General features: G+C 43.5%; 1 protein-coding gene across 3 annotated transcripts in view; it reads right to left on the reverse strand.

Annotated features, from left to right (window-relative positions):
* The window catches only part of LOC106588884 (TBC1 domain family, member 5), a 28441-nt gene extending 13428 nt beyond the window's left edge, over nt 1-15013 (reverse strand). The window contains exons 1-14 of one of the 3 annotated variants that reach the window (XM_082970211.1): nt 14893-15013; nt 6201-6259; nt 4961-5082; nt 4205-4268; nt 3864-3972; nt 3092-3181; nt 2933-3007; nt 2115-2182; nt 1849-1951; nt 1451-1539; nt 1280-1330; nt 1076-1145; nt 744-916; nt 143-285 (exon numbers count right to left, since the gene is read on the reverse strand). In XM_082970211.1, coding sequence (XP_082826337.1) covers nt 143-285; nt 744-916; nt 1076-1145; nt 1280-1330; nt 1451-1539; nt 1849-1951; nt 2115-2182; nt 2933-3007; nt 3092-3181; nt 3864-3972; nt 4205-4268; nt 4961-5063 — 1138 coding nt within the window. In that variant the 5' untranslated portion in view covers nt 5064-5082; nt 6201-6259; nt 14893-15013. The remainder of the gene's footprint in view (nt 1-142; nt 286-743; nt 917-1075; nt 1146-1279; nt 1331-1450; nt 1540-1848; nt 1952-2114; nt 2183-2932; nt 3008-3091; nt 3182-3863; nt 3973-4204; nt 4269-4960; nt 5083-6200; nt 6260-14892) is intronic. The other 2 variants (XM_082970213.1, XM_082970212.1) reach the window with 2 other exon arrangements.
* Between the last annotated feature and the right edge of the window lie 4756 nt (nt 15014-19769).

Consider the following 19769-nt stretch of genomic DNA (forward strand, 5'->3'; position numbering starts at 1 on the left):
GGCCGAACGACGACGGCAGGCTGAACGCTGGCCGAACGACGACGGCAGGCTGAATACAACTGGCTGAATAGCTGACTATGACTGGCAAACCAACCATCTATGTGACTGACATGTATTGATGGGCAGTGAGGGAGGTCCTTACAGGCGTCTCTGATGTAGAGCAGCATGGCTACGAAGACATAGTCCACCAGGTCTAGAGTGATGCTGTCAGCAAACAGGGCATCCCACACCACCAGCAGGTCCTGCAGGGGGAACTCACGGCCAAACAGCAGACGCACCCAGCGACTAGGGACGCAAACACACACACACACACGTTTAAAACAGACGCAGGCAGACACACACAGTTTAAACAGACGCAGGCAGACACACACATTTAAACAGACGCAGGCAGACACACACATTTAAACAGACGCAGGCAGACACACACATTTAAACAGACGCAGGCAGACACACACATTTAAACAGACGCAGGCAGACACACACATTTAAACAGACGCAGGCAGACACACACATTTAAACAGACGCAGGCAGACACACACATTTAAACAGACGCAGGCAGACACACACATTTAAACAGACGCAGGCAGACACACACATTTAAACAGACGCAGGCAGACACACACATTTAAACAGACGCAGGCAGACACACACATTTAAACAGACGCAGGCAGACACACACATTTAAACAGACGCAGGCAGACACACACTACAGAGACAATACACAGACAGGTGGCAGTACTCACATGCCGTATATCTGCGGGGCGATCTCCAGGCGGTTGACGTGCATGTGCAGCTCCACGTCGTGCTTCTTCACCAGCTGGTCCTGGATGCGGTTCACTTTGGTCACTATGGCAACGGACGGCCCCAAGTCCTGAGGACGGGCGAACGGCATGCTGGTCAGCATCTCGTCCTTCCCCTGAGGAGAACGTTCACACAACATCAACAGTGGAATAACATGAACATAATATACAACGCTGATACACGTTAGAATAGCAGCAGCAGCTACAATGGAGCTTCAGTAGCCAGTGAGTGTTACATCTTTTCACTTAAAGAGAATATTAACAAGAGCACTGACCATTCTGACTTCTCTCTGGAAGCTGGAGAACCAGGGTTCTGCTGTCTCCATCAGCTGGGAGAACATGGCACTGCACAACACAGACAGAGGAGAACGGAGTCATATGGACTGGGGCTCAACAAGAACATGTTAATAGTCTCTGACCTGTCCATATGATTTCCACGTTTAGAATGTAGAAGTATGTCAAATGCATATTTCACTCACTAGGCGTCATGTTCATGGAACATAGGACTCAGTAGAGACAGCATCTCCTCACTGTGGACCAAAGACAAAAGCATTAGATCAACACAGAAACCAATTTGGAGGAATGGACAGCATAGGGTGTAAATGAAGGGTAGGAGATAGATGTGAAGTAGGGGTGCCGGTGTGACTGACCTGGGGTAGGCGGTCTCGCTGGCGTGCTGAAAGGCCTGATGGTCACAGTGCAGGACGAACACGATAGGAGCCAACAACTCATGCATTCCCTGCAAACAGAGAGAGAGTCAGCGAGGTCACAGAGTCAGCGAGAGACAGAAAGAGAACATGATTCAGCATGGCCTGTGTTTCTCTCAGCGCGATGCACGAGTTGTGTTATCAGTATTGACAGAGCATCATTAAACTTAATTAACCAGTGGCCAGCCGTATGTCACTTCCTGTTAGAACATTGAGTGGGCATCAATGCTCTCTCCCTGTGTAGCACAATGTGGACAGTACACGGTCTATTCTAGGAGTTGCAACAGCATGCCTGGTGGCCCTGTCATGGTGTGCAAATCTAACATTGTGTGTAGTGGTACCTGCTTGTACAGTAACTGTTCATTCTCTCTGGCGTAACAGAACAAGATGTCTGTCAGCTTGGTCCTGACGGCCTCGTCTTGGAAGTACCGCATCTCAGGAAAGCTACAGACAGAAAAGAGGAACACGAGAGAGGATAGAGGGAGAGAAGAGGAGAGAGAAGTGAATGGAAAGAAAAGATGGTGTTTATATGAGAGGCATACAGTAGAAGGACATTAGTGCCATTACTTGATAACCAGAGGTGTATTTAAAGGTGTAGCAGACTCACGTTCTCATCACATCCTGTTTGATCATCCCTCTCAGCTCTTTGTCCTGGAAGAACTTGTTCCACAGGCTCTGGACAGGAGGGAGAGGAGAGCACAGGGACATATGAACCAGGAAATACACCATAAACCCATTCACCATACTTATATGTTACAATACATTATAACACAATATAGGGACATACAGGTAACTGCCAAAATAATGGAAACACTTAAGTACATTTGAGGAAAACAAAGTATATTGAAAGCAGGTGCTTCCACACAGGTTGGGTTCCAGAGTTAAATAAGCAATTAACATCTCATGATTAGGATCATGTATAAAAATGCTGGGCAGGCCACTATTTTGGCTACCATGGCTATGCCCTCATAGGATGACAATGCCCCGTCCACAGGGCAAGAGTGTTTACTGAATGGTTTGATGAGCATGAAAATGATGTAAACCACATGCGATGGCCCTCTCATTCACCAGATCTCAACCCAATTAAACACTTATGGGAGATTCTGGAGACATTGCCTAAGACAGTGTTTTCAACCACCAACAAAACTTTCAATTATGGAATTTCTTGTGGAAGAAGGTGTAGAATCTACGCCAAGGTACATTGACGCTGTTCTGGCTCGTGGTGGCCCAACACCCTATTAACACACTAGGTTGGTGTTTCCATTATTTTGGCAGTTACATGTACATCATAATAAAGGTATGATATAGGTTGATATTTACAACTGGGATACCCCCTTAGTCCTGTGATAGAGGGATATTTAGACATCCATATACCCCATTATGGATAAGGTGTATTCAGAGACACTCAGGCTACACTACACTTACCCCCTCGTCCTGTGAGAGTGGATTGTTGACCACCAGGTCCTGCTGGCCTGCAGCTTTACGGGGATTGGTGATATGCTGAGACGAGAGGGGAAACAGTCAGTGACTGGCGCGCGCGCCGCACACACACACACACACACACACACACACACACACACTTACAGTCTCTTTGATCTTCTCATACTGGGCTCGCAGCTCCTTGGTCTTGTTGAGCCATTGGCTCTTATCCTCAGGAAGGACCTCCAGGTACAACTAGAGGACAACAAACATGCTACAACTTCCTTCTGATACCATCGACCGCATAGACGCAAACAAAACATTTAACACCATAGATAAAACACCTTTCACACAACACAGTCATATCAGTGTTAACTTTTAATCCATTGGGCCTCCCAAATGGCGCAGCGCGTTACTACAGATCCTGGTTCGATACCGGGCTGTGTCGCAGCCGGCCGCGACCAGGAGACCCATGAGGCAACGCACAATTGACCCAGTGTCGTCCGGGTTAGGGGAGGGTTTGGCCGGCTGGGATGTCCTTGTCCCATCACGCTCTAGTGACTACTGTGGCGGGCCCGGCGCATGCACGCTGACACGGTCGCCAGCTGTACAGTGTTTCCTCCGACACATTGGTGCGGCTGGATTCCATGTTAAGCGTGCGTTGTGTCAAGAAGCAGTACGGCTTGGCGGGGTTGTGTTTCGGGGGACGCACGGCTCTTGACCTTCGCCTCTCCTGAGTGCGTACGGGAGTTGCAGCGATGATACAAGACTAAACTACCAATTGGATATGACAAATCAGGGAGAAAAAGGGTTTATAAAAATGTTATTAAAACCTTTCAATCCATTACCTAGGTCTAGATAATCAGATAAGACACAGCCACACACAGAGTATTCTGAAGAGAGAGAAACCTGAGAGCCATCTTTGTGAGTGGTTTACCTTCCAGCACACACTGCGGAATCGGCTGCTCCGCAATCGGCCGCTGATGCCTGCCTGCCGAATCCTGGCCAGATAATTACTGTTCAGGAACAAGTCATCCCATTCTTTCCTTCGGAGGGAGGGAGGGAGGGAGGGAGGGAGGGAGGGAGGGAGGGAGGGAGGGAGGGAGGGAGGGAGGGAGGGAGGGAGGGAGAGATGAGAAGAGGTTTTAGTGAGTTTGTGCAATTTTGTTTAATCTAATGTGCAATACACAGAGAATTAGATCTGCATGTGACATGGACCAAAATATAAATCACACGCACATATTAAGCATGAACACACACAGCAACATGAGTTCTTACCTGTAGGAAAGGAAGGTGGACTCAGACTCTGAGTAAGACAATGTGTTACTATCCAGAGATCCTCCTGTAAAACAAACAATGCAGTTCACACACGCAGCCACTAGAAGGCGGCATAGACACCAATTACATGGCTCAGTGAGGCTCATCTTCCACCTAATGGATGTTTGAATGCATCCTTTTCTGTGACAGATTTCAATAGGCATGTTCAATAGCATGGTTTCTACCACATTACATTTACCAATGAAATCATGTCATGGGGAGAAGGACAGGTATGTCTCAGGGTATTTCTCAAGCGTGAGTAAGACGCAGGGAAGTCACAAACCTAAATCATCATCATAAATAATAACTAATTTGCCCTGCAGTTTAACACACACACTCCTGGGAGCTGTCAATCAACATTAGTTACAGAAGTGTATCATGTGACGTTGCTCTGGGGACACTCACTATGAAAATTCATTAGCTAAACACGCTAACCCTTCTTTCATCCGCAGGCGTCTTCAACTGTGTTCATAAATCACCGTTATACAATCCACTACACTCCATACCTTTCTCCAGCAATATTTCCTTTTATCTGTCACAGTCTTTCGTTATCCCCATATTCAACTACCCCCCCCCGACTCTCCTTCACTCGTCATTAAATGGTGTTTGGTTATGAATATGAAGTGTTAATAACTGCTTAATTAAGGCTCAAATAGTTGCTATAAAGGGTTAACATGTAAATATAGCTGTAATGAACATGCATTTGGGTTGACTCACCACGGCTGCGGTTCTTGTTGAAGTTGTGGAGAGGGTCGAAGCCAGTCTCCTGCTCTCCCTCAGGCTGGAGAGGGTGGTGGGTCTCAAAGTTAGGGTGCTGCATGACCACCACACAACAGAACCTGGGATGAGAACAACAGGAGGGGTTAAAACTACCTGTGTACCACCACAGAACAAGAATGAAACGCAACACCACAGAACAAGAGTAGGATGACTGCAGCAGTAAACACTATACAGTAAGAACAAAACTGAACACCACAGAGCAAGAGGACTCGTCTGATAAAAGATACCTTAATAGAAAATGACTCAAGTAAATGTCACCCAGTAAAATTCTACTTGAGTAAAAGTATTTGGTTTAAAATATACTTAAGTATCAAAAGAAAATATAAATAATTTCAAATTAATTATATTAAGCAACCCTGAGAGCAACAGTCTTGTTTTTAAAATGTACAGATAGCCAGAGGCACACTCCAACATTCAGACATCATTTACAAACGAAGGATGTATGTTTAGTGAGTCCACCAGATCAGAGGCAGTAGAGATGACCAGGGATGTTCTGTGGACATGTGTGAAGTGGACCATTTTCCTGTCCTGCTAAACATTCAAAATGTAACGAGTACTTTTGGGTGTCAAGGAAAACGTTTGAAGTAAAAAGTACAAATATTTTAAGGAATGTAGTGAAGTAAAAGTTGTCAAATATAAAATGGTAAAGTACAGATACCCCCCAAAAAACTACTTAGGCAGTATTTTAAAGTACTTTAAGTATTTTACACCACTGGGACTAAGTTGAGTATAGAAATTAAAAACATGTTATGTACGTTATGCATGTTATGTACCCAGTAGGTCGCTCAGGTCCTCTGGCACTAGCCTTTTAACTATCCCAAAGCCTAGGACCAAGAGGCATGGAGAGGAAGCCTATTGTTATTTTGCCCCAGCCTCTGGAATAGCCTGCCAGAGAACCTGAGAGGGGCCTAAACTGTGGAAATGTTTTAGTTTTCCTTAGTGCTTTTCAGTCGTTAGTTTTTATTGTTATCATTTTGTTTTTTATCCTCTTAAGCATATTGTGCAGTAAATATTTAAGTTTTTATTTTCATTTGTTTTTTCCCCTGTGAAGCACATCGAGTTACATTCCCTGTCGGAAATGTGCTGTATAAATAAAGCTTGATTTGATCTACTAATAATATTATCCAGTTCAGCTTTAGGCCTGTGCTTTTTGTCTTTGTTCCATGTCAGTACTTACAGTCACAACGTTGTGTTTCTTCTCAGCCGATACTCAGGAAAGATGAGAGTTTGGGATATCTGAGAGAAACACAAAAAGACGTTCAGGACAAAAAGAGAAACACAAAAAGCGAAGGCTTGGTATTTGTCCCTCTGTCCCTCGGTATAAATAGGATCACTTGGGGGAACTCAACACAAGACAACAAGGCAACGCAGTATAGGCTAGGCTTGTGCGGTATACCGTACACAACTGCTTATACAAGTTAACTATCAAAGATATGCCAAATAAACTACTCCATCTCAGGTCTCCAACTATCCACATGGTTTGCTAACCAAATGGCTAGCTTGCAAGATCAAGCTTCTTGGTTACGACAGATACGATCAATTCCCTCCTGGATCAAGATCCCTGCTGCCTAAATGGGTTTTGTGCGTCAAATGCATGTTTGGAAAGTAATAGTGCCCCTTGTGTGCATTGCCAGTAATACCGAATACCTCATTATGGTACAGGAACGGTATGAAAGTGTGGGTACCGGCCAACCCTAGTGTAGGCTACTCAAATGTCTTGAGTGGCTTTGGAACATCACTGACATAGGATACACTGATTTAATAAGACTGGACAAGATTTGAAAAATAACTCACGTCTCAATGTACAAAGGAAAACATTCTAATCACATACAGAGTCAAGTAGCTTGTGCATAAAAACCACCTCTTCCATGGAAGAAGAGCAGGGATAGCCCAGGGAATTCTTCCCCAATATTCACTATGGCATTTCAGACAGCTCTGTGGGAGATCTGTGACAAATGAAACATTGACACTACATGGTCCTACCAAAAGAAAATGACCAATCAAGACGTTTCACACAGCAGTACAATGACACGGACATTGAGCAGGACCCTTAAGGAACTAGTCGACGACATGCCGTTCATCAAAAAAAGCCAATGTTTTAAAATTGTCCTCAAACCATGTTGATTTAATTAAGGTTAAACCCGTGGGCCTCCCGAGGGGCATAGCGGTCTAAGCCACTGCATCGCAGTGCTAGAGACGTCACTACAGACCCGGGTTCGACACCCAGGCTGTGTCGCAGCCGGCCACGACCGGGAGAGGCGGCGCACAATTGGCCCAGCGTCGCCGGGTTAGGGGAGGGTTTGGCCGGCCGGGATGTCCTTGTCCCGTCGCACTCTAGCGACTTCGGTAGCCAGCTGTACAGTGTTTCCTCCGACACATTGGTGCGGCTGTCTTCCAGGTTAAGCGAGCAGCGTGTCATGAAACAGTGCGGCTGGGCGGGGTCTTGTTTCGGGGGGCGCATGGCTCCCGACCTTCGCCTCTCCAGAGTCCGTACGGGAGTTGCAGGGATGGGACAAGACTGTAAATACCAATTGGGTATGACCAAATTGGGGGAAAAAAAAAAAAAAAGAGGGGGAAAAAGTACCTCCCAAAATAAAAATAACTACAAAAAAATATTTAATAACCCCACCTCTCCATTACTTATCCTGGATGGGCGTCTTCCATGGTTATGTATGTGTGTGTACACGTACTTGGGTTGTCACAATACGACAATACCTGATTTTCCATGGGAAAAAGGAAAGCAAAGACATTTCCTTGCCATGATACCTCGGAGTATTGCGATGCTGGTATCGTGACAACCCTTGTGCGTACACATAGGCTTAGCCTACATAACACACGATTCCTTCCACCACAGCAGCGAGAGCATTAAGCATTTTCCTTTATTAATTATGGAAATCACCCAACAAAGGCATCTCCTTAAACCCATTAACGAGGAGCATGGAACCCGGCTTTGATAAATCGACCGCGCACACGATCAAAATAGAAATCATTTTATATGCGTACTCTATGCTCCTGTTTGGCTCTGCAACATCTGTTCCTCACAAAGACTAATGCCTTCAAGTCATCTGAGTTTTTTCCCTCTTTTAAAAGACAATATCCCATTAAATAATTAAAACTAATCTCCAGACATGCTGTGAATAGGTCAATAATAATGCACTGCATTTCATCAGGTTGAAGTGGAACAGATTCCTTTCAGAGTTAGGCATGTTTCAGAAGTGTCTGAAGGGCTCGAAACTCAGAACTACAGGTGAGGATTCTTAGAGGAATTCTTCTTTACCGTAGTTGAATAGTTTCATTCATTATGACTCTACTCCCAGAATCCAGAGGCTATTCCAACATTCTGTATTCCAGGAAGAGGAAACCTAATAACTGATTAATCCCTCAATCTTGTAATTCTGAACAGGATGTTGTGATCCTCATATATAAAATCACTCACTACTCAGGCTAAGGGAATGTAACAGAGTGACTGTACTACTAAGAAGTGCTGTGTGTTGCATGTTCACGGCCATGCGTGGTGGAAGGTTTCACTTCCATTCTAAAAGTTATCCTCCACAGAGTAATCTTCTGCTCTGCAACAATGACAAACTTCTCAGCGCAATAAACACATTAAGTACTGCATAATGTATTACATATCACCGGGAGATACGTCAATAAGTCACTGAATTAATTTTTGATGATGTAATCAAATAAATACATAATGGAAGGCATTAATAAACCAATAGGTAAATTGCTTGCACTGCTATCTACAAACTTACATTAGGATGAGAAGATACTTCTGTGTATATATAGTATGTGGACATCCCTTCAAATAAGTGGATTTGGCCATTTCAGCCACACCCGCTCCTGACAGGTGTTTAAAAAAAAAAAAAAAAAGCACACAGCCATGCTATCTCCATAGACAAAGATTGGCACTAGAATGGGCTTACGAAAGAGCTCAGTGACTTAACATGGCACTGTCACAGATTGCCCCCTTTCCAACAATTCAATTTTTCTAGGAGCAACAAAAGGCACAGCCGCGAAGTGGTATGCCACACAAGCTCACAGAACGGGACCACAGAGTGCTGAAGCGGGAGCGGGTAAAAATCGTCTTTGCTCGGTTGCAACACTCACTACCGAGTTCCAAACTGCCTCTGGAAGCAACGTCAGCACAATAACTGTTTGTCCCGGGGACGAGCAGCCGCACACAAGCCTAAGATCACCATGTGCAACGCCAAGCGTCGGCTGGAGTGGTGTAAAGCTCGCTGCCATTTGTCTCTGGAGCAGCGGAAAAGCGTTCTATGGCATGATGCTTCACCATCTGGCAGTCCAACAAACTAATCTCCACATACTTTTGGTCATGTAGTGTACTTGCCTGTGATTTAGCCTACTGTAACAAGGTCCACTGAATCCCACCTCTGTGTGGAAAAAGGGTCCACTGGGTACCAAACGGAACAAAACAGGGAGGGACCTACCTTAACTTGTCCAATACGAAAAGCTTGTTTTCATATTAATTTGCAAAACATTTTGCTACGTGTGCAGTAATGAATACAACCCAGGCATTTGAAGAATGCCTAGTCTGTAAGCCATTAACACAAATCATCATGACACATGAGTCCTCCTGCCCTGACCTGTACATGACCCCAGCCAGTAGCCTAGAAACATTATCCTAGTTGATTGAAGAGGGTACGATGAGAACACAAAGAAACAGAAGGCTAAATTAGACAAACACCTGACAAAATAAAATGAGAAATGCAAGGGAAATACATAAAACTACACCTTCATACTATCAGGGATATTAATAGAGCACCATTATGACTCACTTCCTCTTTACTATAAACAGATGGAGAACATCCCTTGCTGTGAAGAGGTGAAATTAGTGTGTGTGTGTGTGTGTGTGTGAGAGAGAGCGAGACGTAGGACTTGGAAGGCCCAAAACGGTGCTAGACAGAGAGGCTGTGTAGCTTCTGCCCAGAGCCATAAAGCTCTTCTGCTTTCTGTGAGGCTTTGATGATGCTGTTTTAGAACAACAGATCAGCTGAGAGGCCCTGGGCATTCTGGGTTCGGACAACAACACTGGAGACAACAGCAGTATAGCAGAATATACTGAGGAATAACAAACAGAGAAGGGTACTTCAGTGCCAGTAGAGAGGACTAGCCTGACGGCTTTCATGTGACTGAGGGTCCATTCTAGTGGATGCAGTACACTATACAGATTGCTATCAAGAGGACTCCGAAACAATGAAATGGAACTTTCATGTGCATTAATAATAAACTTGTATTCCATACGTAAATATGAATAAAACTGTCAAATTAAATGCCTAGTTGGTTTAGCAAGGGAAAAAGACAGGAACATTCCAGCTAGCCATGATTGGCTGAGATTATGGATGGGCTGGACATGCTGGGAGATGAGTTTGGATTGGTCTGCCATGCTTCTGTCTATAACATGAGCTGTTCAGCATGTATTGGCAGCCCTTTATATCTTTCAAAAACAGTGCAGTAAAATGTTAGCTATTGAGAATAACAAAAGTCTTGCTACTTTTCTCAACAACATTGATGCCCTTATTTTAACAGGCGCTGTCGACAGATCAGCTGGAAAAAAGTGATGGGCTACTTTCTGCACACGCCACAGTCAGTGTGAACCGCAGTGACTCAACAACGCTGGCCAAACAAGATGTACCTACAAACAAAAAAAATAGTTCAACGGTTCCAGTCTGCCATGAAGCATTCATCCATGTATGCTGGTAAGAGTCTAGCTACATTTTCAAAGATAAGTTTCAAATTTAGTTTAAAAAGTCATTTTCTTTCCAAGATAAAGCGTACTGTTAGCTAGCTAGCATTAGCATGCTAGCTAAGGTTACTTGTATGATCTGTGTAGTAATATTATTTGAATCAGAAAATCACTTTTAATTACTAGTTATAGCCTAATGTTAGCTAGCTAACATTGAACCTAGTTGGTTTGCTTTCGCTACCTGCAGAATCATACTACAGCTATGACAATGTTTGTATTGGTACAGTGCCTTCAGAAAGTATTCAGACCCCTTGACATTTTGTTATGTTACAGCCTTATTCTAAAATTGATTAAATCGTCCCCCCCCCCCCAATCAATCTACACAATCTATTCACTACCCAGGGAGTTGTTTCTCTGAGACTGTCACCTCCGCTTGCTCTATAGAGGTTAGGCTGAGGTTTCTGATAAGCAATTTGTGACGAATGTATTGGTAAAAAAGTCCTACACTAGCTAATATCAGTCATTGTTCGGTGACTGAACAGTGAGGGGTCAAAACAACATGACACTGACATAGGTCACCCGTTTCAGGAAACTAGGCGTATGTCGCAGGTCACTACATCACAGAAGAACCGTTTGAACGTAAACTTTTTTTAAATCAAAATCAGTGTATCGCGCAGTTAAAAGTGCATAAGAGTTGTTCTCCACTTTCTGGAGGATCAAGTTTTGAAATCAGTGGAATTCAAGTATGATAGCTAAGGAGATGGAGAAAACACCAGTCTCTGGATTACATCTTCAAACTAAGAGCAACCATGGCATCCGTGACAGGAGACACGTCCATCTATGATGTATACGGGTAAGATAGTCTAGCTAGCTACATTTTCAGATATTACACGTTTCTAATTTGGATAGAAAGTAGCTTCATTTCAAGTTAAAGTGTACTGTTAGCTAGCTAACGTTAGCTGGCTGGCTAGCTAATGTTACATGTATGATCTTATTATTCATATCTCAGAGCCATTTGCTTGGCTAGTTAAAGCCTAATGTTAGCTAGCTAACATTTAACCTGGTTGGTAAGCTACCTGCAGATTCATGCAGGGTAGTAACATCATGAGTTGGGATTATGGCTCATTGTTTAGCTAGCTAGCTAGATGTCTTAACAAAAGACTCCACTATTCAAATAACCATTTCTGGTGCGTTCGTAAATTCAGTCTGACAATCTACTCCGATTTCAGAGCACTCTCGTCTGAGTGTGTCTGAGTGTGCCAGAGCGCAGAATAACTAATGAATTTACGATCACTCAACACCCGTTGAATATGACCACTGTCAGTAAACATCAGCAAAAAAGCAGAACTAAATTGTTGCCAGCAGCATGCTTACAGTCACTAACGCTCTGGATAACATGAATACAGCCTAACCACCTCTGCTAGGGCAAGTAAAATGGTCAGAGTTTGGGTGGGAGCTAAAGCTTAACTTCTCTAGGGTAGGGGGAGAGTATTTTCACGGCAGGATGAAAAACGTACCCAAATTAAACGGCCTACTACTCGGGCCCAGGAACTAGAATATGCATATTATTAGTAGATTTGGATAGAAAACACTGACGTTTCTAAAACTGTTTGAATGATGTCTGTGAGTATAACAAAACTCATATGGCAGGCAAAAACCTGAGAAAAATCTAACCAGGAAGTGGGAAATCTGGTGCTTGTAGTCCTTTCAAGTCATTGCCTATCCAACACACAGTGACTTAGGGTTCATTTTGCATTTCCTAAGGCTTCCACTAGATGTCAACAGTCTTTAGAACCTAGTTTCAGGCTTTTGCAGTGAACAGAGAGCGAACAAGAAGGCCGGGAAGTTGGTGACTCAGGAAAGGACATGAGTTCATTGGCGCGCATTCACATGATGAGGTAGCTGTGTTCCAAAATGTTTTTCAAGACTGAATCGTCCAGTTGGAATATTATTGAAGTTCTAAGTTAAAAAGGCCCTTAAGATTGATGCTATACAACGTTTGACATGTTTCAACGAACGTAAATAGAACTTTTTTTAAACTTTTCGTCGTGAACTTTTGGGCGCACTTCCTACATTTGGAGTAGCTTACTGAACGCGCAAACAACAAGGAGGTATTTGGACATAAATCATGGACTTTATCAAACAAAACATTTATTGTGGACCTGGGATTCCTGGAAGTGCCTTCTGATGAAGATCAAAGGTAAGTGAATATTTATAATGCTATTTATGATGGCGGGTATCTGTATTGCCTTGTGTATGTTTCTGAGCACCGCACTCAGATTATTGCAAAGTGTGCTTTCCCCGTGAAACTTTTTTGAAATCTGTCACAGCGGTTGCATAAAGGAGATGGTTATCTAAAGTTCTTTGAATAACAGTTTAATATTTTATCAACGTTTATGATGAGTATTTTTGTAAATTGTTGTGCTGATTCACCGGCAGTATTGGAGGCAAAATATTTTCTTAACATCACGCGCCAATGTAAAATGCTGTTTTTGGATATAAATATGAACTTTATCGAACAAAACATACATGTATTGTCTAACATTGAGTCCTAGGAGTGTCATCTGATGAAGAGCGTCAAAGGTTAGAGCTTAACTTTAGCTGAATTTCTGGTATTTGTGACCCCTCTCCTGCTTGGAAAATGGCTGTGTGGTTTTTCTTGTGTTGTACCTGTCCTAACATAATCTAACTTTATGCTTTCGCCGTAAAGCCTTTTTGAAATCGGACAATGTGGTTACATTAAGGAGAAGTGTACCTTTAAAATGGTGTAAAATAGTCGTATGTTTGAGAACTTTGAATTCCGATATTTTGTTGTTTTGAATTTGGCGCACTGATTTTTCACTGGCTGTTGAATAGTGCACCCGTGGGTGGGACGGTAGCGTCCCACCTCCCCAAGAGAGGTTAAGAGGGTGTGAATGATGCTGAATGGTGTAGACAAAGAAGAGCTCTCCAGTAGGTACCAAAACATTCAAAGGCCATTTTCTCAAAAGTGAGGTTATAAGTTTATCAACATTCAAAGCAGAATGACTTTTTCATTGTTCCTCAAATGCAGTGTATGATATACCATGTTGTAGCTCTGCAACTCTGCTTTTATCCAATGTAAAAAAAACAATTTCATATGTTGCTACATAAGACCGAATCAAGGCGGTTGGTCACATATTATTGCAGTTTCTCATAAGTGGTTTGCCTCACAATACACAGATCGTTTCGCTTGAGTAGGTTATGTGCTGGCTGGCTGCTCATTTCAGTCCCTGCAGTCAGTGCACCTCGCTCAGAGATCAAAGGTTCGATACTGACAGAACGGTTCTCTCATGGTACAGACCTCTCCTGTCTGGGCGGCCTCTGGCCAAAACAACTCTTATACAACCTGACTTTGGTAGTCACTGCACTATGCTGGGTCACGATAGTGCTGTTGGCACCTGTAACTTGGACATAATAAAAACAGGTAGACATAGGCTAGCTAGTGCTTGCCATTGTTTAAAATAAGAAGAAACATAGTTAGCAAACAGCTTTGGGACAACATCGGGAGTCTATTGTTTGGACTCCCTGATTTGTGAATCGTTCTAGTGGTTGGAGAAGGAAAATATCCCCAACCATAAAATAGCCTGCTACACAAAAAAAACGTTCTGTCAACAAAGGCATATTTATAATCTCTAGGAACTCTACTTACCAGGCGTAAAGTGAAATATGATCCTCGCTATTAAATAAACGTCTGAATCAAACTGCACCGTAAAATACAGTTTTCTTTATAGAAAAGGTGATCAGACCAATTTTCACCGCAATGACTGTCGATGTACAATATATTGGCATGATATAGCTAGCAACTAGCTCTACTAGTTAGATGTCCAGCATGGTGGTAGAAAAACAAACGTCTAACTAGGTAGGAACACCATGCATATTTACAATCGCTAGAAAATACTTACGTTGCTGACGTCTAGCTAGCTATATAATCTAGTCGTCAAACTGTTTTGCAAGCTTTTTGCGGGTTAGCTTTCAGGCTAGCTGCACGAGCTTGCACATAGGCCTAGCGCTACACTTCCGACATACAGCTCGGTGGCTAAAGACAAATCAATATAGCAACTTCATACAAACGCACGGGTTATTTCCAGTTATTAAAAATTCCATTGCATATTCTGTCGTTTAATGTGAGTGTGTATTTTACCTGTTCTGTTCATGCGGGGCTCCCCATTCTGTGCTGTCTTCTGATTGTAAACAGTCGCGAGTCAAGTGGATGTATGTTGAGGCACAGCTGACAGAACATGTGACTAGGGAGATTAAGTGATTATAGCGCGTGCGCGAGATGCATAATAATCCCCAAAATAATAAATCATTAAAAAGACAAGACGGGCTTGCAAAATAGTAACCTTGTGATATGTTTCATTTATATAATCTAACATATCCTACATGAAAACATAGCATGCATCAAATGGGCTTCACTATATTTCCTCTGTCATATAGTGAATATGCCCATGATGATGAAGATGATGAGTGTGTGGTGGTGAACTAATGAATGAATCAATCCAATGTATTTATAAAGCCCTTTTTACATCAGCAGATGCCACAAAGTGCTATACAGAAAGCCAGCCTAAAACCCCAAACAGCAAGCAATGCAGACTAGAAGCACTCCTTAAAAACTCCTTTGAAAGGCAGGAACATAGGAAGAAACCTAGAGAGGAACCAGGCTCAGCGGGGTGGCCAGTTCTCTCTGGCTGTGCCGGGTGGAGATTATAAGAGTACATAGCCATTAAGGTCAGATTGTTCTTCAAGATGTTCAAACGTTCATAGATGACCAGCAGGTCAGTACCTCAGGAGTAAATGTCAGTTGGCTTTTCATAGCCGAGCATTCAGAGGTCAAGACAGCAGGTGCAGTGGGGGGGGGGGGGGGGGGGGGGGAGTCGAAAACAGCAGGTCCGGGTCAAGGTAGCATGCTCGGTGAACAGGTCAGGGTTCCGTAGCCGCAGGCAGGGCAGTTCAAACTGGAGCAGCAGCACGACCAGTTGGATTGGAGACAGCCAGGAGTCATCAGGCCAGGTAGTCCTGAGGCATGATCCTAGGGCTCAGATCCTCCGGGAGGGGAGGGAGAGAGGGGGAGAGAGAGAATTAGAGGGAGCATACTTAAATTCACACAGGACACCAGATAGGACAGGAGAATTACACCAGATATAACAGACTGACCCTAGCCCCCCGACACATAAACTATTGCAGCATAAATACGGGAGGCTGAGAAAGGAGGGGGTCGGACAGGGCCAACTAGGCAGGATATAACTCCACCTACTTTGCCAAAGCACAGCCCCCACACCACTAGAGGGATATCAACAGACCACCAACTTACTACCCTGAGACACCCCTGGGCCAGACTACACTCAATCATAGGACCTACTGAAGAGAGGATTCTTCAGTAAAGTCTTATAGGTAGAGACCAAGTCTGCGTCTCTCACATGGATAGGCAGACCATTCCATAAAAATGTAGCTCTATAGGAGAAAGCCCTGCCTCCAGATGTTTACTTAGAAATTCTAGGGACAATAAGGAGGCCTGCGTCTTGTGACCGTAGCGTACGTGTAGGTTTGTACGGCAGCACCAAATCGGAGAGATACTGTAGGTAGGAGCAAACCCATGTAATGCTTTGTAGGTTAGCAGTAAAACCTTGAAATCAGCCCTAGCCTTAACAGGAAACCAGTGTAGAGAGGCTAGCGCTGGAGTAATATGATCATATTTTGGGGTTCTAGTCAAGATTCTAGCAGCCGGGTTTAGCACTAACTGAAGTTTATTTAGTGCTTTTTCCAGGTAGTCGGAGAGTAGAGCATTGCAGTAGTCTAATCTAGAAGTGACAAAAGCATGGATTAGCATTAGCATTTTTGGACAAAACTTTTCAGATTTTTGCAATGTTACAAAAATGGAAAAAACCTGTCCTTGAAATATTCTTGATATCTTCGTCAAAAGAGAGATCAGGGTCCAGAGTAACACTGAGGTCCTTCCGTTTTATTTGCGACGACTGTACAACCATCAAGATTAATTGTCAGATCCAACAGCAGATCTCTTTGTTCTTGGGACCCAGAACTAGCATCTCTGTTTTATCTGAGTTTAAAAGTAAAAATTGGCCACCATCCACTTCCTTATGTCTGAAACACAAGCTTCCAGGGTAGGCAATTTTAGGGTTTCACCATGTTTCATCGAAATGTACAGTTGTGTGTCATCCACATAGCAGTGAAAGTTGACATTGTGTTTCTGAATGACATCACTAAGAGTTAGAATATATAGTGAAAACAATAGTGGTCCTAAAACGGAACCTTGAGGTATGCCGAAATGTACAATTGATTTGTCAGAGGACAAACCATCCACAGACACAAACTGATATCTTTCCGACAGATAAGATCTAAACCAGGCAAGAACTTGTCCGTGTAGACCAATTAGGGTTTCCAATCGCTCCAAAAGATTGTGGTGATCGATAGTGTCAAAAGCAGCACTAAGGTCTAGGAGCACGAGGACAGATGCAGAGCCTTGGTCTGACGCCATTAAAATGTAATTTACCACTTTCACGAGTGCAGTCTCAGTGGTGTGGTCTAAAACCAGACGGAAGCATTTCGTATACATTATTTGTCTTCAGGAAGGCAGTGAGTTGCTACGCAACAGTTTTTCAAAAATATTTGAGAGGAATAGGAGATTCGATATAGGCTGATAGTTTTTTACATTTTCCAGGTCAAGGTTTGGCTTTTCAAGAGAGGCTTTCTTTCTGCCACCTTTGGTGAGTTTGTCTCATCATGAGCTTTCTTTAAAATACTTGATTTCAAATGACAGTGTGAAGTGGCAGTGGAGGCCTGTTGGTAGGGTTAGGGTTAGTTGGTAAGCCTATGGTGCAAAACTCAGGGTGTTTATTTGCAGGAGGTGAAATCAACTCCATGAGAACTGTATACTATGTAGGCTACATACTGTATGTACAACAATAATAAAAAACAGGAAGTAGACTCCTTACTATACACAAACTCAGATAAAATGAAACAAATAATCAATAACACAAAATACAGAGCTCTAATTAACACAGGCCTCAATCATGACAGAAAGCGCAACTGTCACACCCTGATCTGTTTCACCTGTCTTGTGCTTGTCTCCACCCCCCACCAGGTGGCTCCCATTTTCCCCATTATCCCCTGTGTATTTATACCTGGGTTTTCTGTTTGTCTGTTGCCAGTTCATCTTGTTTTGTCAGATCTTAACAGTGTGTTTCCCATTTCGCCTGTTCTCAAGTTTTTGTTTTCTAGTCTTCCCAGTTCTGACCTTTCTGCTTGTCCTGACCCTGCCGGCCATTTTGTCCCTGATTGACTCTGCCTTGGATTACGAACCTCTGCCTGCGCTCCACCTGCCCTTTGCCTGCCGCTTTGTTGTAATACATTTTCTGAGAACCAAACTATCTGCCCCTTGTGTCTGTGTCTGGGTCATATCCTGAGTAGTGATAGCAACACCAGTATGGCAACCTTACCCCTGTCTGGCCACGGCAGGTATGACAGAGTTTACACCTTCCATCAAGGCCTCACCTTGGAAGATAGCATTATGCACCAATCAACAATTAGGCTAGTATACAGTGCATTCGGAAAGTATTCAGACCACTTCACTTTTTCCACATTTTGTTATGTTCCAGCCTTATCCTAACTTGGATTTTTTTTTTTTTTAATCCTCATCAATCTACACACAATACCCCATAATGACAAAGTGAAAACAGGTTTTTAGAGATTTTTGCAAATGTATTCAAAATTAAAACAGAAACACCTTATTTACATAAGTATTCAGACCCTTTCAGACTCCTATGAGACTCAAAATTGAGCTCAAGTGCATCCTGTTTCCATTGATCATCCTTGAGATGTTTCTACAACTTGATTGGAGTCAACCTTTGGGGCTACAGATAGCCTAGTGGTTAGAGTGTTGGACTAGTAACTGAAAGGTTGCACGATCGAATCCCAGAGCTGACAAGGTAAAAATCTGTCATTCTGCTCCTGAACAAGGCAGTTAACCCACTGTTCCTAGGCCATCATTGAAAATAAGAATTTGTTCTTAACTGACTTGCCTAGTAAAAAAATAAAAACCTGTGGTAAATTCAATTGATTGGACATGATTTGGGAAGGCACACACCTGTCTATATAAAGTCCAACAGTTGACAGCATGTCAGAGCAAAAAAACAAGCCATGATGTTGAAGGAATTGTCCGCAGAGCTTTGAGACAGGATTGTGCACAGATCTGGGGGAGGGTACCAAAACATTTCTGCAGCATTGTAGGTCCCCAAGAACACAGTGTCCTCCATCATTCTTAAATGTAAGAAGTTTGGAATCAACAAGAATCTTCCGAGAGCTGGCCACCTGGCCAAAATGAGTAATCGGGGGAGAAGGGCCTTGGTCAAGGAGGTGACCAAGAACCTGATGGTCACTCTGAAAGAGCTCCAGAGTTTCTCTGCAGAGTTGTAGGTTTCTCTGCAGAGATGGGAGAACCTTCCAGAAGGACAACCATCTCTGCAGCACTCCATCAATCAGGCCTTTATGGTAGAGTGGCCAGACGGAAGTCACTCCTCAGTACAAGGCACATGACAGCCCACTTGGAGTTTGACAGCCCACTTAAAGGACTCTCAGACCATGAGAAACAGGATTATCTGGTCTGATGAAACCAAGATTGAACTCTGTAGGCCCTAATGCTAAGTGTCACATCTGGAGAAAACATGGCACCGCTCATCACCTGGCCAATACCATCCCCATGGTAAAGCATGGTGGTGGCAGCATCATGCTCTGGGGATGATTTTCAGTGGCAGGGACTGGGAGACTAGTCAGGAGAGGGAAATATGAACAGAGGAAAGTACTGAGAGATCCTTGATGAAAACCTGCTCCAGAGCGCTCAAGACCTTTGACTGGGGCGAAGGTTCACTTTCCAACAGGACAACGACCCTAAGCACACAGCCAAGACAACGCAAGAGTGGATTCGGGACCAGTCTCCGAACGTCCTTGAGTGGCCCAGACTTGAACCCGATCGAACATCTCTGGAGAGACCTGAAAATAGCTGTG

This window comes from Salmo salar, chromosome 27 (assembly GCF_965601325.2).
Source record: "Salmo salar chromosome 27, fSalSal1, whole genome shotgun sequence".
Lineage (NCBI taxonomy): Eukaryota > Metazoa > Chordata > Actinopteri > Salmoniformes > Salmonidae > Salmo > Salmo salar.